Source organism: Gymnogyps californianus, unplaced genomic scaffold (assembly GCF_018139145.2).
Source record: "Gymnogyps californianus isolate 813 unplaced genomic scaffold, ASM1813914v2 HiC_scaffold_47, whole genome shotgun sequence".
Lineage (NCBI taxonomy): Eukaryota > Metazoa > Chordata > Aves > Accipitriformes > Cathartidae > Gymnogyps > Gymnogyps californianus.
The window spans coordinates 334,737-355,386 of NW_026114367.1; the positions used below are offsets into that span (position 1 = coordinate 334,737).

The following is a 20,650-nucleotide window of genomic DNA, read 5'->3' on the forward strand; positions in this document are numbered from 1 at the left end:
ACCCCCCCCCAGGCTGTCTAGTGTCTCCCAGGGTCTTCAGTGCTCCACAGTGCCCCCAGTGCTCCCAGTAGACCCCCAGTGCCCCCCAGTGCTCCCAGGGCATGAGTACTCCAAGTACCCCTCAGTGCTCCCAGTGCCCCCCAGTGCTCCCAGTACACCCCAGTGCCCCCAAGTGCTCCCCAGACCCTGCCCGTGCTCTCCAGTGTCCTCCAGGGCCCTCTGTGCTCCCCAGTGCCCCCCAGTGCTCCCAGTAGACCCCCAGTGCCCCCCAGTGCTCCCAGGCCACGAGTACTCCAAGTACCCCCTCAGTGCTCCCCAGTGCCCCCCCAGTGCTCCCAGCAGACCCCCGGTGCCCCCCCCAGTGCCCCCCAGCTGCTCCCAGGGCATGAGTACTCCAAGTACCCCCTCAGTGCTCCCCAGTGCCCCCAGTATACCCCCCAAGTGCTCCCATTACACTCCAGCCCCTCCCAACCCATGCTTGCTAGTGCCCCCAGTATTCCCAGTATACCCCACTGTCCCCAGTGCTCCCCAGCCCCACCCCCATGCTCTCTAGTGTCCCCCAGGGCCCTCTGTGCTTCCCAGTGCCTCCCAGTGCCCCCAGTATACTACAGTGCCCCCCAGTGCTTCCAGTACACCCAGTGCCCCCCAGTGCTCCCAGTAGACCCCAGTGCTCCAGTCCCTGGGGATCACCTTGGTGATGACGCCGCCAGGGTTGATGAGGACGCTCCGGGCCAACGTGTTGATGTGCAACGTGAAATGGAAGTGGGGGATGAGGAGCTAGTGGTGGGAACCAAGCCCTTGGAGATGACCGGGGACCTCCCAAGGAGCTTGGGGGGCGGGGGGGGGGGTGTTGGGGGGGGGGGGGTCACTGCGGTCAGATGGGCGGTCCTGAGGTGGGACCTTACCTTGAAGAGGGGGTGACAGCTGGGCAGTTGGCGTAGGGTGGCAATGGCGAAGACCTCCCCGAAGAGGTGGGTCCTCAAGAGGTGGGTGAGGAGCTGGTGGCTGTAGAAGTCGGCGTTGCGCACCCAGGTCTTGGCCAAGAGCCAGTCCCACTCGGCATCGCTCGGTAAGAAGATGGGGCTGGTGGGTCCCGGCGTTTGGCTGAGCTGCGGGGACACGACCACGTGGTGGCACCATCTCCACCACCACCATGGTGGAGTTGTCCACCGGTTTGGGGTGGGATATCCCTACCTGGATGGCGACGGGCGTAGGCGCCCATCGGCGCCCTGGTGCAGCAGGCAGAGCGGGGCCGCCATGTGCTGCTGGCGCCCGTGGATGATGCTGGCCGGGATGCCCTCCAGCACCTCATAGTCCACGATGAAGATCCGACCCTCTTGCATCTCTTTGCCCAGGTTGGTGCCACCACCCAAAGAGCCAGCCACCATCTCCGGCGTCACCGGGAATTTGGCCGGCAGCGCCATGCATTGCTGGATGATGATGGGGTTGTTGCCGTTGAGGAACTGGTAACCGAAGAAGTCGTCTTCTCGCCAGTGCCTGGCCACGTACTCGGGGACTGAGGGGGTGGCCGGATGTCAGCACCCAACCGCCCACCCCTCCACGTCGAGCCAGGGACTTCCTGGGAAGCGCTGGGTGGCGGGGGAGGACACACAAGGCACCCACCGATCTCCCTGCCCCGCGTGCGGGAGAAGATGCTGCGCATCTCATCCAGGCTCTTCCAGGAGGTGGGTCTCAACAGGAACGCTGCCAGAAGGTGGGAGGCCCTTCTACAGGCCAGAGGTGGACCTCAGCACCCACCATCCCGTCCCTGGCCCCCCCGCCAGCCTCCCGGGACAGGGTGGCACTGGCAATGTTCCTCACCGCCATCACCCAGGTCCTCCCCAACCTTGGGGCATTGCTTACTGGAAGATGAGGGCACCAGTGAAGGTGGTGGCCCTCACGCAGGAGAACTGAACGTTGGAGTCCAGCTCAAGGATGGAGTCCACGTTGAGGCAACGGGGCCAGCCGTCAGCGAAGTTCTTCCACCTGCGGGTGGGACATGGGGACAGACATCAGCGTCACCGCTGGCTAAGCCACCCTGGCCATGGTGGGCCTCCATCCTTATGTCTCTGCTCTCACTGGTAAGCCTCCTGCCGTGCCTTCAGCTCCTGCCGCCGATGCTCCTTGAGGACCTCCAGCTCATCGTCTGCCAGCTTCTTCCCTGGAAAGGAGGAGAGAGGGGTCAAGGTCGGACCCCCCCCCCAGCTAGCAGAGGAGGGTGGGGGTGGGATGGGTCCTACCTGAGCCCTCCCGGAACTGCACCGTGGTGACCCCCTCCAGCCAATGGTAGCAGGGGAAGCGGTAGAGGGTGCCGTCGGGGGCTGTCACGCGGACGTCCTTGCAGTACCAGGCATCCTCCAAGAAGAGCCGCCACTTGTGCAGGCGGATGAGGACGACGGGACCCAAGTCCCGCTCGCAGCGCACGGTCAGATCCTTCTCCTGGGCGGGGGGATGGTTTTTGGGGGGGGAGGGGGTGGGGCAGCTGCCCCGGCGTGGCACCAGGGGATACGGGGCTCAGAGCATCCCCCAAGGATCCTCTTCCTCAATCTCCCCAAGACCCCTTTCCTCCATCCCTTACCCTCCGTCCTCCCCCAAAATCCTTTTCCTCCATTCCCACAGGACCCCTTTCCTCCACCCCCCCAGCACCCCTTTCCTCCATCCCCCCCAAATCCTTTTCCTCCATCCCCCCCAAGACCACTTCCAACCATCCCCCCTCAGGACCCCATTCCTCCGTCCCCCCAGATGCTTTTCCTCCATCCCCCATGACTCCTGCCCACCATCCCCCCCAAGACCCCTTCCCACCATCCCCCCAGGACCCCTCCCACCATCCCCAAGACCCCTTCCCACCATCCCCCCAGGACCCCTCCCACCATCCCCCAAGACCTTTTCCCACCATCCCCCCAGGACCCCTCCCCCCATCCCCCAAGACCCTTTCCCACCATCCCCAAGACCCCTCCCACCATCCCCCAAGACCCTTTCCCACCATCCCCCAAGACCCCTCCCACCATCCCCCCAGGACCCCTCCCCCCATCCCCAAGACCCCTCCCACCATCCCCCCAGGACCCCTCCCACCATCCCCCAAGACCCCTCCTACCATCCCCCAAGACCCTTTCCCACCATCCCCCAAGACCCCTCCCACCATCCCCCCAGGACCCCTCCCACCATCCCCCAAGACCCCTTCCCACCATCCCCCAAGACCCCTTCCCATCATCCCCCCAGGACCCCTTCCCACCATCCCCCAAGACCACTTCCCACCATCCCCCCCCAGGACCCCTCCCACCATCCCCCAAGACCCTTTCCCACCATCCCCCCAGGACCCCTCCCCCCATCCCCCAAGACCCCTCCCACCATCCCCCCAGGACCCCTCCCACCATCCCCCAAGACCCCTCCCCCCATCCCCCAAGACCCTTTCCCACCATCCCCCAAGACCCCTCCCACCATCCCCCAAGACCCTTTCCCACCATCCCCCAAGACCCCTCCCACCATCCCCCAGGACCCCTCCCCCCATCCCCCCAGGACCCCTCCCACCATCCCCAAGACCCCTTCCCACCATCCCCCCAGGACCCCTCCCACCATCCCCAAGACCCTTTCCCACCATCCCCCCAGGACCCCTCCCCCATCCCCCAAGACCCTTTCCCACCATCCCCCAAGACCCCTCCCACCATCCCCAAGACCCTTTCCCACCATCCCCCAAGACCCCTCCCACCATCCCCCAGGACCCCTCCCCCCATCCCCCAAGACCCCTCCCACCATCCCCCCAAGACCCCTCCACCATCCCCCAGGACCCCTCCCACCATCCCCCAAGACCCCTTCCCACCATCCCCCAAGACCCCTTCCCATCATCCCCCCAGGACCCCTTCCCACCATCCCCCAAGACCACTTCCCACCATCCCCCCCCAGGACCCCTCCCACCATCCCCCAAGACCCTTTCCCACCATCCCCCCAGGACCCCTCACACCATCCCCCAAGACCCCTTCCCACCATCCCCCAGGACCCCTCCCACCATCCCTCCCAAACCTTGGAGATGACCCAGCCCTTTTCCTACCCTCTCCAGCAAAACCCATGCCCCGGAGCCCCGGGACAGACCATGCCACCACTCGTGTCCCCGTCCCCACGCTCACCATCCCCGGCTGGAACCAGGAGTTGAGGGACGTCTGGCGGCTCTCGCCACGGCTGCCCACCAAGGTGATGGAGATGGAGTTTCTGGTCCCAGCTTGAAGGATGTCACCCGTTGCCACCTTCACCTTGTAGACGGCCATGGCGAGCTGCACCAAGGACACACAGCAACGTCCCAGAGATGCCTTCAAAAAGCGATCACCCGTAGGGGTGAGAGGTTTTGGGGTGGAAACTTGCCGTTTTGACTGGTTTGCATGCCGCAAGCCCCGTGGCCGTTGCACAAGCCGGGTCACCGGTCCTTCCTTCTCAAGGGGAGGTGTTATCAGATGACCGTTACCGGTTGGCATCCGGCATATCTAATCTCAAAGGATGTGGCCAGGGCGACATTACCCAAGTGATGGCCCCGGGGTTGGCCACGGGCCCAAGGGAGGGGGCGTTCGTCATGGTGCAGGAGCTCCTCCTGCCTCCTCTGTCTCCTGCCACATCCCTGCCCGCGCCGCTGCCCCCGCTTCACCGGCTGCTCAAGGAATGCTGCAGAGCAGCAGTTGTGTGGCCAGCAGGGACTTTCCCAAAGGAAGGTGGTGGAGCAGGTAATCCTGGAAACCATTTCTAGGCACGTGAAGGATGAGAAAAGCATCAGGAGGAGTCAGCGTGGCTTCACCAAGGAGAAGTCATGCTTGACTGACTTGATAAACGTCTACAATGCAATGACCGGCCTGGTGGACGAGGGGAGAGCAGTGGGCGTTGTCTACCTGGACTTCAGGAAGACTTTCAACACTGTCTCCCGTAAGATCCTCCTGGAGAAGCCGTTGTATGGGCTGGATGAGCAGTGAGGCGGGTTGTCAACTGGCTGAACGTCTGCAAGGTTGCAGATGACACCAAACTGGGAGGAGTGGCTGAGACGCCAAAGGGTCCTGCTGCCACCCGGAGAAACCTCAACGGGCTGGAGACACGGGCTGACAGGAACCTCATGGGGTTCTACCAGGGGAAGTGCAAAGTCCTGCCCCTGGGGAGGGACAACCCCCAGCACCAGGACACGATGGGGACACCTGGCTGCTTGATAGAAAAGGTGCTGGTGGACACCAAGTTGACCAGGAACCACGAGCCCTTGCCGCAAAGGCAGGTCACGGTGGAGGGAGGTGGTCCTTCACCTCTGTGCTGATGAGGCCACACCTGGAGGGCTGGGTCCGGTGCCGGGTTTCCCAGTACAAGAGAGACGTGGCCATACGGGAGAGAGTCCGGGGAAGATGATGAAGGGAGTGGAGCAACTGGTTGCACGGCTGGTGCCATACTCAAGGTTTGGGTTTCCATGATCATGGACCTACTTTGAGAAGCCAGATCTATCTTTGAGAAGCCGGGCCTGTTGGGAGCTGATGGGATTCACCTGACCAACTGGGACAAGTGGGTCTTCACCAGCAAGCTGGCCAGACCTCTACAGAGAGCTTTAAACTAGATTTAGGGAAGGGCCACCAAGATGATGAAGAGACTGGAGCATCTCTCCTAGGAGAGGCTGAGGGAGCTGGGATGGTCCAGCCTGGAGAAGACACTGAGGAGGTCTCATCGATGTCTATAAATACGTGCACGGAAGGGTGCATGGACCTCCTTCTCCGGGAAGATGGAGAGAAGGAGCTCACCACACAGCTCAAACCCTTGAGGGCACTGGGGTATACTGGGAGCACTGGGGAAGCTCTGGCAGGGTGGCTGTGGTCTTTCCTGCCCCTGGCCACCTGTGGAGGCCAGTGTGGGGAAGCTCAGACCTCCAGCTCCTCCACTGCTCTCTCTCTGGAGGCCCTTAAGCCCCACGGTAGCCCCCGAGAAGGTCTGGTCGCACCCATGACACCGGCCGGGTCCCCTCCCCCACCGTTTCAGGAACGACATGAAACCAAGATGGGTCCTTGAGCATTTAATGAAGCAGGAAGGGAGAGGAGGGACAAGGCAGGACAGAGGCCACTGACGATGGGCATAGGGACACACAGAAGCACCCCTTGGCCAACACTGGGGTGGTAGAGGGGCTCCAGCTCCTCAGACCCCTCTTTGGGGGCTGCTGGGGGCAGAGTTGGCCAACTGAGGGCAGGGGTAGCGGCGCTGGGGACGTGTCCATGGGGATGCTCTCCAGGTTCTTGCTGTGGCTTGGCAGGGTTGGAGGGACGCTTGGGGTCCCCGAGGGGGCAGTGGTGGGTCCAGGTGAGAGCTTCTCACCCGGGTTCAGGCAGTGGGGGAGCAGGATTTTGGGGGTTTGGAGGCTTGAGCTGCTCCAGGAGCCCACATGCAGGTCATGTGTTGCCCTCAGAGCTGGAATTAGGGGTAGACGTTTCCTCTGTGCCTATGGGGACAAGCCACCAACGGGGTCATTGCGAGAAGGGGGCTAATGGCTGCCTTGGGCTGGCCTCTCCTGGCTGTAGGCAGGGACGTTGATCTGGCTGGTCTTCGCAGCCGTCCTCCAGACGGAAAGGATGTTCCTGATGGGAATGTCTGGGTCCAGGGCATCCGTGAGGGTGGCCACAGAGGTGGCGGGGACGTGGTTGTCTTCCAGGAAGAACTTAAAGGCACACTTCAGGCTGTGGGTGAGGCAGAGCAAGGGGGGGTGAGCGGGTGGAGGTGGGATGGATGTCTCACCACCTCCAGGAAGCCAGCCATGGCCAGCGTTGGCTGTCAACAATAAGCACCGTCTTGGCCGAGGTTGCTGGTCAATGGTGGCTCTCAATGGTGGCCAAGATTGCTGGTCAATAATGGCCAACGCCTCGTGCTAGAGGCTGCCCTGAGGTATCTCCAGTGGCATCAGGAGCCGACGAGGCAGCTGATGGTTGGGCATAAGAAAAACCTCTTCCCATCAGGGGTGATGCCACCTTGGGACAGCCCCCAAGACGAGCATCTCCAAAGACGGAGATCCACCAACACGCAACCGGACGAGGCCTTGAGTAACCTGCCTGGAGCAGGACATGGACCAGAGACCTTCAGAGGTCTCTCCCCAACCAAACCCTCCTAGAAAGCTGTGACTTCTGCCACCGCTCTGGCTGTCGCAGGATACGACCTGGACTTACTTATATTCGGGCTGAAATCCAGACAGTGCCACCGTGATCATCTCGTGCAGCTCAATGAGGAAGAGGTCGAGGTTGGTGTTGGACAACACAGAGGCCAGGGCCTTTGCCTCATCTGCCTTCAGCTGCCCTTGGAACTGCTTGGGTACCAGGCAGAAGGGATCCTGCAAAGACCACCAGCTTCAGCAACAGGGACACCCTGGCAGACCCCACCCAGATGGGCCCGGAGGTGATGTCTGATGGAGGAAGGAGAACCACAACCCTCTTGTGTCCTTGAACCTCGTATCAGGGCCACCAGAGAGCTTCCAAGACATAAGCCAGTCTTGAAAGTACCCAGGGGAGTGGATTATCTTCAGGATGGGCCAGAGACCTTGATTTTATCCAGGGAAGGGATGAGACAGGGATATCAAAAATGCCGCCTGGCTGCAGTAACGTATTTCCTTTTCCCTCCCGGGGGGGGGCAAACCCTATCTCCTCCCCCAGCCTCATCTCCCTCACCTGGTTCATCTGTACCAACAGCATGGACCTGCGAGCCGCCAGGACCTGCCACAGTGACAGGATGTGCTTCAGCCGGGTGTTGGGCACCACCTGAAGAAGGGGGACAGAGAGGCACAGGCGTTCAGCTCCTTAGGAAGGTCCTGTCCACGCTCAACTCCAGCGTGTCCTGGAGGACACGTCTGGCCACCAACATCCCCCGATGGCTGCACCTCAACCACCCAGTTCAAGCATCCAGGTGGGTGCATCTACAAACCCTTGGCTCCCAGATCACCGGCGTCCCCCACGGAGGCACCGCGGGCCATCCACAGTGTCCGAGGTGTCCCCGAGGTGGTGGTGGACATGACATGAAGACCTGGCACCACCTAGCCAAGCTTTTAAACCCACCCAGGTGCCCAGGATCTCTTTGCTCTGAGCAGGAGACCCCCTCCAACCCTCCACAGACACTAGACTTGGGGACCTTGGAGCATGTGAAGGTGGTGGGGGCCATGGGAGACGCAAAGCCCTGCGCAGAGGGGCAGGGGTGAAGGCACGAAGGTCCCACTTCCCACCCGCCCTGAGCCCCTCGCCCACCGGCACATCCTGGAACTGCTTTGCGCCGGCGTCCATCCTCAGCTCCTGCCGGACGTACTCGGGCAGCGGGCGCTCCGGGTCACCACCCGTCACTGCCAGGAACTCAGCAGCCACCTTCACGGTGGCCAAGGCCTTGGAGAGGGCGTTGACTGAGCGGGCCTCTTCCATGATGCGCTTCTGCTGGTTGATGCTGAGCAGCTCCTGGCAGGAAGAACAGCAAGGATGTGACCTGGCGAGGGCTGGGACCACCACAACGTGACCCCTTCCCTCCCTCCCTGGCACAGGAGAACTGAGCCCTGCCAGGTCTCCAACCCACTGCTTGAGTTGGCCTTGGGTCTTCCCACACGTCTGCCCGGTCTCTGTGGCCCCATCATGTCACGGGACTTGAGGGGAGACCTTAGGGTCGGATGGAGAAGACCGGCGACCCGTTTCCTACCTGGGGCAGTTGGTCCCTGACTTTCGTCTTGGTGGCCTGGAGGGTCCTCACGTTGTTGAGGGCAATGGATGGAGCTGTCTGGAACAGGTTTGGGACAGACGGTTATGAACGTGCCTGGTGTCACCTAACAGGGGCCAGCAGAGAAGCTGAGCTGGGCAGATGTGAGTCCATGGGATGTCCCCGGGGGTTCTGCAGGAGGTGGTCAATGGCCTCCTGAGGCCACTGTGGGGTTGTGGAGATCAGGGGAGGTCCCTGACGGCTGGAGGAAGGCATCTCCATGAAGGAGGGGATCTGAGGAGCTCGCAGTCTCACCTCCGTCCCCAGCAAGGTGATGGAGACAATCCTCTTGGGAGCTATTTCAAAGGACCAAAAGGGTCCTGGGAACAGCCAGTGTGGACTGATCTCCACTTTAGGAGAGCACGCACACCCCAGTTGCTGCAGGACAGCCTGGGTCTGGTGTCCTCAAGTCCCCTTTTCCCACCAGCTCCAGCCTTCATTTTCACAGAATGGAGACCAACAGCCCCAGCCAGAGATGTGCTCCTCCGAGGTGGTTCAGAGTCCCACTTCGGACCATACATAACCCTGGAAGATGCCTCTTGAAGTTCTTTGAACAGCTACCAACTCCTCCCTCGTTCTCAAAGAAACCAGGTTCATTTCCCCTTCCCAAAAGACAGGGCTGTAGGTCCTCGGGCCACCATTTCAGGCCACCATTTCATGACCGCAGAAGTGATTTCTGGCCATGGCACTCCTTCAAAACCCGAGGAACAGAGACAGATGCACAGCAGGCATCTGCCAATGCCTTTGGTCGAGTCCGCTGACTCCAGAAAGGTGCGTAGAAGAGGCTGGAAACAGACCCCAACCCCACTGCTGGCCTGGGACAACCCAACTTGGCCGGCGCTGAGCTCACCTGAGCCTTGATGATGGGCTTCCCGCTGATGAAGCGATGAACCACTTGCCGCTGCAGCATCTGGAAGTCGAAGTAGGTCGTCTTGGTGCCGTCTTCGTCTATCTCGTACTGCAAGTTGGCGAGCGCCATGGTCACCAGATCGCTCTTGGTTACGGCCAGCACGGAGGAAGGCTTCACCTCTTCTGCGGAGATGGACCTGGGAGAGAAAAGGTTGCTCTGTGTGGTTACAGGACCTCTCGCCTCGTCTTACTCTGCCATCAAGGACCCGCTTTGCTGGTGGCCCAAGCCACCAGGACCTTGCAATGGCATGGTTTGGCCTCCACAGCTCCCCTGCAAGCCCCACACCAGTCCTGAAAACCTCTCATGGAGCCTTTATGGAGGGTGGAGGAGATGGACAAGCCCTAGGGTGAGCGGCTCGAGACCTACCGTTGCCTCTCCCTGGTGACCCGCGCGGCCGTGTCAACGCAGCTGTTTTGCAGCTGTATGAGGAACGTGGTCACCAGGTGACTGATGGACGGTTGGGTGGGGAGGAGGTGAAGGACAGCAGTGTTGGTGTTGATGTCGTTCGGCGAGAGATCCGGCAGGACAGTGATGCCTGTAAAAGAGCGGAACGGTCTTCTACCCGCTGTACGAATGAAAGGAAATTCTCCCTTTCATTGAGGTCTTGGAAGGGGTTTTTTGTAGGTTTTGTATTTTCAGAAGGGTTTTTAATTTGTTTTTAGCAGGTGGAAAGCAAGCAAGCTCAGCAATTTTGCTAGGAAGGGGTAGTTGCAGAAAGCAGCTCAGCTTCGGAGCACCTCCAGAAGAAATGGCCAAGGAAAGAGGGACGTGACATCCTGGGGATGACCACATACCTGAACTGGATGGATTCATCTTAATATTGCTCCAAACTTTCCGGATCGTCTCTATAGCTCTGCTGAAAGCCAAACGCTGGTCCTCTGTGGACACAGAGAGAGGAGAAAACAGCCCCATCAAGGCATCCTCCCAGGAGACACGTCAGGTCAAAGGATGTCTCCCAACAGATAACATCACTGGAGGTGTCCCCCCACACTGTGCTGCGCGTTGGCTTGAGCCGGGCTTCGAGCCTGCGTGAGACCACATGTGACATCAACCAACCAGGCCACCACGACTTCGGAGCTGAAAAGCCCATCTCACCTATCTTGCTTGCTCACGGCAGAAGAACCTCGCCGAGCACCAAATGCCCCAGGAGAAAGGATCTGCCCTGGGTCCATCTCAGTGCCTCAGAACTCCACCCTCTCCTAAATTCCCCCCCCAAAACTGCTCCTGCAGAGGCACCCCCAGCGTCGATGGGCCGCTCTTGTGTTGCCTGGGTCGACTCCACCACGCAAACTAGGGCAGTAGCTTCTCAGCGGAGCATCTGGGTGCTGAGGGGTGTCTTAACGCCCGCATCCCGCGCATGATGGAATTCCATATTGCACCTGAAAGTTCAGGCTGCTCCAGGAATTGCTGGACTGTGTAGTTTTCCCCTTTATGGCTGTTTTGGAAGAAGTGGATCAGGGCATTCTGGAGACGGAAAATGTCGGGCAGGTGTCGGACATGTCGGATGTTCTCGAGCTGGAAGAGAAAATTCAGTGTGATTCAAGGGACAGGGATCCCCACCTGGCACTGCGGGGTATTCTGGAGGAAGAGCCTTGTCTTGCTTGGATGTTCCAAAGAAACACGAGGGGGAGCGGAAAAAGTTACCCCAGTGCCCCACGGACACCAACCAGGCTGAATCTACCGCGTGCGCTTTGGTGGAGAGGGGATGTTCCCACAGCCAACCTTCGACAGGAGCTCCAGCAGAATGGGGTATGGATTTCCAGTGCCTTCTCCATCTTCCTGCTGCAGGAAATGCATCAGGGTCTGGATGGTCATCTTCTGTTCAAATCTCCACATGCAGGGCTGGTTGATCAACCCCTGCCTCGGCAGGTCTTGGAAAGGTGGTGTCTGGCCGTAAGCTATTTTCAGGAGGAGGCTAGAGCCATGGGGACCTTCGTTCATCCTCTGCTCCTTGACAGAATTAAGGCTCTGCTCCAATTCCTGCAAGAACCCGAGGGTTCGTTAGGAGACACCCCTCATTACCCAAGCAGCCCGAGGGGATTCACGGGGTCTTAGGGCAAAGAAAAACGATGAGGGCTCTGGAGAAGGGGGCAGCGGGGGCGGGGGGGGGGGGGCATGGTGAGAACTTGCCACCAAAGGGACAAGAACAGAACTGCCCAGGGAGAAACCCACAGGTGATTTTTTCTCCAAGGGAAGAAACCCAGCTGGTTTCCAAGGAGGATCTGAATCGGCATATAAAAAACATCCAAGAAGCCAGCTCTCTGCAGGAGGAGAGCAGGAGACCACACCAGGACGAGGTCCCAGTTCAAAAAAAAGAGGGGACAAATCTCTTTTCTCCCACATGGGAACGCCCTGAGCTTGGCAGACGTGTCTGGACACGGACACGACCACCAGCAAAGCAGCGCTTCGGGTACCCGATACCTGCGAGCGGCACCTGGGCCCAGGCGTACCTGGAAGAAGGGCTGCGCCAGGGCTTTGAAGGAGGTTTCCCATTCTTCTCGGTCCTTTTTCTCATGCAGGATGCTCAAGGCTATGCCGTCATCTATAGAAGACACAAAGAAATACGTGAGCTTTTACCCTGTAGACCCCGGGGTCTGCCCAGAGCTTTGTTGGGTTTCTTGACAGCGAGGAGTAAGATGATGCAGAAATAAGAGGACCTGAGAGCAGAAGGGATGACACAGATGCCTACTTGGAGCAGACTGTCTCCCAACCTGCTCATGTCCTCAAGCTGGTCTGGCCTGAGTGCTTTGAATGTGCGCACTGCCCTCATGGTCTCCCTGTCTTCTCACCAGTTTCCCGGGATAGAGACTGTCCCGGGAAGGAGGAACCAATGACACCGGTCCCGGTTAAAACCCAACCACCGCGAGCCTGTTTGGTGACCTCCCAGAGCTTCCCAGCATCCCTCTACCTGCTGGGTTGTCGTTGCTCAGGTGCTGTAGAAACAGATGGACAGTCAACACGGCATCTTCCGTGTTCCTGCTGAGCGCTTCTGCCAGGCACGCCACGTCTTTGCGAAGGTGGCCCCAGAAGAACGCTTCCACATCCTCCGGTTCCTCTTTCATCAGGTCTTGAATTGCCTGGAAGACAGGGCAGGTTCCTCCGTTAGGCTCTCAGGAAGGTCTCCTCCTAAGCTAGGCCAAACGCTCCTCACGGCGTGGTGGTCGCTCACCTGTTTGTCAGCGTAGATCCCCAGCAGGAGGGATGAATGGAGCAGAGCTCTCGCAAGACCGACGCAGGCAGGCGACAGGCACCTCTCCACCTCGTTTCTCCGCAAGTGAGGGCTCTCCAGGATGTACCCTTTCTCCGTTTTATCCTCGGTGCTGCGTTCAGAAAGAGCAATAACCCACCACGTCTTTTGCTAGGTCCCACAATGGGACCACGGGACGCAGAGACCTTCGCTTAGGCCAACCACGGCATTTTCTCCGTGCCCGTGGCTCTGCGGGAGGGTTAGGTGGATGGGTGAAGCCCTCTGGGGCTGCGGAGCCGGGAGGGTTGACTTACATTTCCTTCTGCATGAAGCCTGTCTCAGGTTTGTGGTTAGTTCCCCCAACGGCAGCGCCACACTTGCATTTCTTTACTTCCATGGGAAGCCCACACTGCATTTGGACACGTGAGGGTGGAGTGAGAGAGAAGGTTGGAAGCCCAGCCGGGCGCTGAAGGCATCTAGCAAAAGCTGAGGGCGCCCAGGGGGTTTCCACGTCCTCCACTTGGCTTGTTGCATGGGGTCATTGCAACAGCTAATGAGAGGCAGGAGGAGACGCATGCCTAGGAGCAAACATCTCCAGACCAACCAGGTTCTTCCTACAGCCAGCAGGACACATCCAGGCGTCAATTTGGGGATGAGACTAACCAAGACCTGGAAGCAACCCGCTTCGCTCCACTGCTCCCACGGGGAGACACAAATCCCAGCTCCATTTAGCCTAGCGCCTCGTTGGGAGGTGAAACCAACTGGCTTGGAGAAGAGCCCAACTGGCTTGGAGAAGAACCCAACTGGCTTCGGAGCCTCACAGCTGCTCTTGCAGCTAAGGGACCACTTGACACGGAGGTGACATTGGAGTCCACGTTAGGAGGGGAGCAGGGCAGCAGGAGAAGCATCTATAGAGACCACCCAGTAGAAACGGCCGGGCCAAGAGGCCAAGATGTGTTTCAAGATGGGACAAAGGGGATGGGCACCTCTGGGAGCCAGAAGGAGACCCGAGAAGCTCATCCCAAGCCTGGCTTTTTCCCGTGGAGGTGACAGAGATGCAACGAGAAGCGCAAGAAGACAGAGCCGCCACAAAGACCCCCAGCCAGAAGGAGACACTTACGCCGGTGACAATCCAGTACGAGCCACACTGACAAGCTACGTGGGAAAGAGGAGAAGGTTAGTCAGTCATCTCCTGGCATCCAGCCCCACCACGTGCCTCTCACAGAGCTTGTCAAAAAGGGACCCAAAGTTGCTCCCCCCAGGTGGAGATCGTGACGGACTCAACAGAAGGACAGAGATGGCCTTCAGGAGTCTTTAATCCCTTCCCTCCATCCCCTGGCCGATCTCAACCAGTTGCTGGTGGGTCCCCTACATGCCCGGCAGCAGCAAGATTCCCCCAATACTTACTCCAAATCTTATCCGTCCCACCAATTTTCCAGTTCTCCTCAGCAAAAAGCAGGTCTCCAGGCATGGTGGGAAGGTAGGACCCCTTGGAAAGGAAACGCGATAGAAAGTGAGGCGTGGGGTGACCATCTTCCTAGCTCGCTTCCCACCTATCTGAGGAACAATTCTGCTTCTAAAGGAAGCAGTGGGGAGGAAGGGTCCCCTCCATGGCCACTGTCATCAGGGAGAAGCTTCTGGTGAGGGAATGGGGACCAAGTGAGGGAGCGAGGTACATCAGGCAGGGAGACGTGAGGCTGGAGTGACCAGACGTGAGAAAAGTCCCCAAGAGTCCCAATTATTTATGAGTTTTGATTCGGGAACTGACTACAGCATGGGCCAAACATGGCCTTGATGGGAAGGGAGAGGATCCAGAGCTGGCTGTTGCCTTCACTTCCAAGAAAAGCAGCACCTGGTTGCTTCCTGCAGCCTTCAAATACCAGAACCAATTCATGCATGGACAGACCCAGGGGAAGCCCAGCTCAGGAATGAGCGTCTCCACCGTCATCTGAGGGATGGAAGACCTTTGGCAGAAGGAGGATGCTTGGGCTGGGCTTCAAACCACCTAATCTCCTCCAACGAAGCTCTGCCAGGCCCTCAGCTCCCCTTGGGTCAGTAGAGAGATGGGCATCTCCCATAGACCGTACATCTCATCCGCATTTGAAGTAGACCAGGATGGACGGTCGCAGTTACTTCTCAGCCCAAGGAACGAGAAGGAAGAGGGAACAACGAGCTACAAAGCAACAAGCTGACCAAAACAAAGCCCGTCTGCCCGGACACGTTGCGCCAGGACAGTGGGGTGGAGAGAGCCGGGCACCTCGGCCTTGCGACTCACCTTCACCACGTCAGGCTTGAAGCAGATGTTCTTGAGGAGGTGAGTGATGTGGCTCGGGAACAAGGCCAGAGTGAGCGCAGTGTGGAAGACCACCTCCAGCAGGCCTGGGTCTTCACTGTCACCCAAAGCATCCATGATTTTCTTCAGTTTGTCTTCCAGCAGCTCATCTGGGACGGAGGGCAGCCGGAGGACGTTCTCCATTTGTCTCATGACAGACTACAAATGTTGAACGAAACAGACATAAGCGAAGGCAACCAGCGTGGCACCTCCCCATGAGGGGTCTTCTGGCTTCACCGCTGAGGTTCAGTGTCCATGCAAAGTCCCATTTGTGTCCCCCGGCAGCAGGGAGCTGCCACAGCTCTCCATCAACACAGATGGAAACCTCCTGTTTCCAGAAGGTTCCAGACCAACCAATGGTTCCAGACCAACCAATGGTTCCGGACCAACCAATGGTTCCAGACCAACCAACGGTTCCAGACCAAAACCTGTGGAAACCTCCTGTTAGAGACACAACGGATACTCACAGTCAAGCTCTGGTTTTCTGTGGAATCTTTGCTTTTTAGCTGGTTTTGTGCTTTGTCCAGCACCGAAAACATCAGCGTTGTATTCGACCAGGCGCTTCTATCCTGAAAAACGCAGACGCACGTTGTTATCCTAAGAAGCAAGTGGAAGGGCACGAAGAGGAGGTTGACTGCACCCTACGAGGGTCTGTCGCTCTCCTCAACTGGAAGGGAGCCCCGTCAGTTAATTTTGTAGGGCTCGAGCTGGGCGAATCCCACCCCCCTCAGCTCTGCTTTGGCACAAGGCTCTCAAGAAACAACCCACCTGCGAAATTTCTACCCCTTGGGGTAAAATCCACTTCTCCGCCTGGAGGATCTTCCACATAGAGGTGAGCCCATAGATGTCACAGAGATTTCTAATGAGGAAGACCTGAGGCCACGGAGTCGGAGCCTTCGCAACCAGCTTCTTCATTGCATTCACCACGTCTTGCTCTTTCTCATTCCCCTCGGCAGCGGGTTCGTTGGGATCTGCAGCCGGAAAGGAGGTTTCTCGTTAGGCCCGGTCCCCAGTGGTGGCACGTCACACGTGTCCTTCACCAACGCAGCCCCTACGGCTGTTTAGGTTGCAGTAGGATCTAGGTTGCCGTAGGATCTTCTCCCCACAGGTTGAAACATGGCTTCAAGCCAATGTACAGAGGGTCGTAGGGAAATACTTGGGGAACACAGTGGGTCTGGGGACTGAAGAGCTGGAAAGTTTGTCCAAAACAACTTCGATTTTCATAAAAACAGTAATTTTCCAGCAAAAACTTCCAAGGCTAGACCTTTTGGGGGCTTGTTCTAGACCTGCTTAGGGGTAGGCGCAGTTCTCATGCTACGGCTAAGCAAAAGAACTCACCGGAAAGCATCCGTCTGCCAAGCACGGTGGCCACGTAGCTGATGGAGAGCCGGAGCTGGGCGATGAACTGGAGGGTGTTAATCCTTGAGACCTCGGGCTTGCAGAAAGCAGATAGGTCTGCGGTGGAAAGGCAGTTTTCAGCAAGCTGGCTGACGTCTTCTTCGGAAGAAGGGTACATAAAATCCTGCTCGAGAGAGAGAGAGAATTTTTAAGAGTCTGACGGCGGGTTATAACCGAGCAGCTCCTCCTCCTTCCTTGTGCCTTCTCCACATCTTTAAGGTGAGCTCCTCCTTTGGTTCCTCACCCATAAAAGGATGTGGAAGGGGGGGTAATTAATGTGATTAATAGGTTTTAGCTGGGTTTAGCAAGTTATGGTGGTCGTTGGGATTCCCAGTGCATCCCAAGGGGCACTCACCTCCAGACAGTGCACCACCATGAAGTAGAAATGGTCCATGTTACTTTGGTTGGATATTATCTTTTCCTCCATCTGGGACAGGTATTCTTCCAAGTGAACCTTGATGTTGTTGAACCTAGGGCAGAAAAGGACACGGAGCATCAGAATCCACGTAGCCAAGGGGTTCAGCAACGGGGTTTGGGAGCAACCTCGGGGCTGACCCGCATCGCAGCAGCAGCTTCAGGAGGGAGGACTGGATGGTAGGACTGGTGTCCATGCACTCTTCGAAGGGCGACAACTCGCTTTTCGGCTTGTACACTAGGAAGGAAGGATGATATCCGTTATTTGACTTCCAAGAGCACGAGGTCAGACCCGGGTAGAGTGGAATCAAGCTCTTTTACCCCTTTTCCCCGACTGATGCTCGGGGTTGGGTTTGCAAGCCACAAACTGTATCAGTCGCTGAATGATTTCGGCAGACGGTGCCTCTCTGTCTCCCAAAAAGTACATGGTGATGAACTCAACAAAGAAGGAATTGCATTTCCTCCTGAATTTGTTGTGACAGGCGACAGCTTCCCTGGAGGGAAAAAGAAAACCGAGACTCGTGGTCAACCTCCAACCAAGGAAAGAAACAACGTCCCTCTCTCTGCAGAGCACAGGACCCAAACCAGGGAGACGAGAGGGCCATTTGTTCAGGCACCAGCATCTTCTATCCCAATATTTAACATGAAGACAGTCGAGACAGGCGGGTTTTTGCCAGCGCCGGGATACCTTGTGGCCTCTGAAGCCGTGGGTGTGTAATCCTCCGGGAATTCCTCCTTGCAGATCTTACACTGCTTCTTCGTCCACTCCTGGATGCAGCGAGTGCAGAAGATGTGGCTGCAGGGCAGCTCCGCCGGCTCAGTGATCTCCCGCAGGCAGCTCTTGCATTCCTTCACACCTTTCCTGAGGGACACCGCCGAAAGAAGAGGCAGCTCAGCGCTGCTGCCAGATTTGAGGAGGGGCGGGGGTTGGCTCCTGCCTAACGTACACCCTGGGGCGGGGATGAAGCTGGGTGGGCACTTCTGCCTGGCCTCACTGGTGAGTAGAGAACCATGGGTGACCCACCACCGCTTCAAGAACCAGCGGCTTCTAAGCTGCCTGAGGACCATCCCATCTTGGAGAGGCAACGGTCCGTGGGGAGGATGGCTGGGTGAAGGGGACAGAGAGCCTGGGTGCTCAGGGGAGCTGCTTTCTTTGGCTCCACACCTAAGAGAAGTTCCTCCAGAGATGACTGATCATCTCCGAGACAGGCTCTCATCCCTTTGGCTTCATCGGTGTGGCCTCCCTTTGGCCCAAAGAGGTTCACCCCTAGCGTTGACGTATTTCCCCCCACACACACACTTTACAAACATCGCATCGGTGGAGGAGGACCCCAAAGTCAACTTTTTTTCAGCTCGGACTTACACCAGGTACACAACATCGGCATTCTCGTTGCATTTCTTCAGCACTTTCGTCACCAAATCAAAAGTCTTCTCCGGCTCAAAGCCCGGGGTTGCGTAGAGGCGCTGCAAAAGACAAACACACAGTGCAAGTTCAGCAGAAACATCTCGCTGGTACGTGGAGGACAAACATTATGGGATGTCAGTGCTGCAGGGACACAGGGTTCGATGGCAGAATTAAGCAGATCCATGTATGGATGATGTCTCTGCGTGGACCTCTGAGGGTAAGCGACCTGGGTCAACCCTTTAAATCCTCAAGGAAGCCTTCCTTGATTCCAAATCCTCATTTTGGATTCTGAATCCAAGTAGTGTTTGTCTCTTCGATGGTGTTCCCAGCCTTCTCCCAGTCCTAAGCCCTCCCTACAGCTGGACCAGAGGTCCCCTGGCAGAGGGGAGCCCTCCCAAGCTTCACAGCCATGAGCTGCCCCAGGGAACACTTACATTCCAGAGGAAGATGAACTGCTTCACCACAAGCCTCAGGAGTTTCTCCTCTATTTGTGTCTCGTTGTGCAGCAGGTGGTCAATCAACATGTAGACAATGTTGGTGCAGGTCCAGCGATGTCTGTAAAACACGCGCCCCGAAGGACGCCAGTTAGGTTGGACCACAGACCTCCTGAGGTCCCTTCCCCACTGGCGTTTCTGTGACTCATCCCAGGTAGCATGGGGTCACTTCAGGACACGAGACCTTCTGAGATAGTGGTAGAGGGAGAAAGATATGGCGTGGTCCTGCCTACGCTGCTTGTTCCAACAAACCTCGGGCCAAACTGAAACTGCCAGCCCATTTCTGGGTGTGGCCTCTGGAGAGACCTACCTGTCCCACTCCACAAAACGTTTTGGCACCGCCAAGCTCGCAAGGAGAAATCCCACCAGAACTGAGCAATTTGATCATCGTGAAACCTCCACCGCTTTTTTTTTTTTTTTTTTGGAGCCACTTTGCCACCGCGTTTGTGATAATGAGGAAGGAGTGGACAGTTGGAGGACTTGTTACTCCGGCTCCCCAAGAGGAGGGTGGCTTCGGTTCACCTGACCTTCAGACGTCAAGAACTTTGCTTGCACGACTCTCAACAGAGAGTGACTGAACTTACAACACACTCTCCAGGAGTTTCTTCTTCTTCTGGTAGAACTGAAGCTGGTAGTTGTCCCGACTGATCCACTCCACCCAGGGCTTAATGGACTTGACGCTTTTGAGCCACGCTACGCAGGCATCAAAGGGCAAAAGTCCATTTTCAGAGGGCTGCACTTTCTTCAGGAGAACGTTCAAGGCATCAAGAGTGACAAACTGAAATGACATTTGCAAAGAGAGAGAAAGAGAGTCTCGGTAAAGAACTGACCTCGCTGGCGGGTGGCACAGAGGGAAGGGATACCGCATGGCTAGATGCTGGGATAGCTTTTGGAGCAGTTGACAGGGCTAAGTTAGAAAGGAATGGACTTTTACGGGTGAAGTTCTGGCATCTGTAGACCAGGAAGGGCTTTAATGAGCCTAACCGCGCCTTGGAGAAAGCCGGATCTCGGAGTCACCATGGGGAGTTCTCTAAAAACCTTAGCTTGCTTCTCTAAGCAATAAGCGTCTTAGGAGGGATGCAGACATCTCCAGACGGACGTGGCAAGCTAAGGAGCTGGAGCCCACCGTTGAAGCGTGACACAACAAATCCCACCCGCTTCTAAGGTCAAAGTGTCTAAGGGGACTTCAACGTGATACCCAGAGTGACACAAGCACAAGGATTTCTTACTAATTACGTAGTATGTAATGAAATGATGGAAGCTGTGAAGACCATCCCGTTCAAATGCTGTAGGAGAAGGGTTAGAGGGCAAACAGAGCTCTTTGCTCACCATTTCGGGGGGGTTCTTCTCATACATTGCCTGCAGCTCACTTATGACACTGTCGTTGCTTTTTGCTATGTCAACGAAGAGCTGATAATCGTCTCGGAGGTAGAAATACTCCATATGAAGCCAAATTGGGGAAAAGCCCATCTCCCCCCTGCCCACAGAGGAGCAGAGTTGTTCTGCGCTGGCTAGGAAAACTTTTGAGAGAATCTGCAGGTAAAATAAAAGGCGTTATTTCCGCTCAGAGCAAACAGCAAGGGGACTAAGGCGGGACGCTCCACATTGGGGTTGTATCCCGTATGAAGCTTCCTCATCAAAAATAGTTCTCAAGGTGGAATTAAGACCAAATGTTCATAACAGCTGAGGAGTAGCCAGAGAGCAGCACAAGGGAGGGCTTATCAAAACATCAGATTTGGCCAGGAAGGATAGGACTAGGGCCAAAGCCAACGCCAGTTGAAGACGGTGCTCTACC

The 20,650-nt window shown here is 57.4% G+C and overlaps 1 protein-coding gene across 1 annotated transcript in view; it reads right to left on the reverse strand.

Moving 5' to 3' along the window:
* Positions 1-20,211, reverse strand: part of LOC127028891 (E3 ubiquitin-protein ligase rnf213-alpha-like) — a 25,078-nt gene extending 4,867 nt beyond the window's left edge. The window contains exons 1-23 of the mRNA XM_050914543.1: positions 20,185-20,211; positions 19,440-19,633; positions 18,796-18,916; positions 18,320-18,420; positions 17,645-17,818; positions 17,278-17,450; positions 17,098-17,194; positions 16,898-17,012; positions 16,483-16,666; positions 15,913-16,115; positions 15,612-15,713; positions 15,088-15,303; positions 14,220-14,301; positions 13,933-13,967; positions 13,127-13,221; positions 12,795-12,945; positions 12,534-12,702; positions 12,076-12,167; positions 11,348-11,605; positions 11,005-11,140; positions 10,420-10,503; positions 9,992-10,160; positions 9,566-9,761 (exon numbers count right to left, since the gene is read on the reverse strand). Coding sequence (XP_050770500.1) covers positions 9,566-9,761; positions 9,992-10,160; positions 10,420-10,503; positions 11,005-11,140; positions 11,348-11,605; positions 12,076-12,167; positions 12,534-12,702; positions 12,795-12,945; positions 13,127-13,221; positions 13,933-13,967; positions 14,220-14,301; positions 15,088-15,303; positions 15,612-15,713; positions 15,913-16,115; positions 16,483-16,666; positions 16,898-17,012; positions 17,098-17,194; positions 17,278-17,450; positions 17,645-17,818; positions 18,320-18,420; positions 18,796-18,916; positions 19,440-19,633; positions 20,185-20,211 — 3,174 coding nt within the window. The remainder of the gene's footprint in view (positions 1-9,565; positions 9,762-9,991; positions 10,161-10,419; positions 10,504-11,004; positions 11,141-11,347; positions 11,606-12,075; positions 12,168-12,533; positions 12,703-12,794; positions 12,946-13,126; positions 13,222-13,932; positions 13,968-14,219; positions 14,302-15,087; positions 15,304-15,611; positions 15,714-15,912; positions 16,116-16,482; positions 16,667-16,897; positions 17,013-17,097; positions 17,195-17,277; positions 17,451-17,644; positions 17,819-18,319; positions 18,421-18,795; positions 18,917-19,439; positions 19,634-20,184) is intronic.
* Positions 20,212-20,650: the final 439 nt, after the last annotated feature.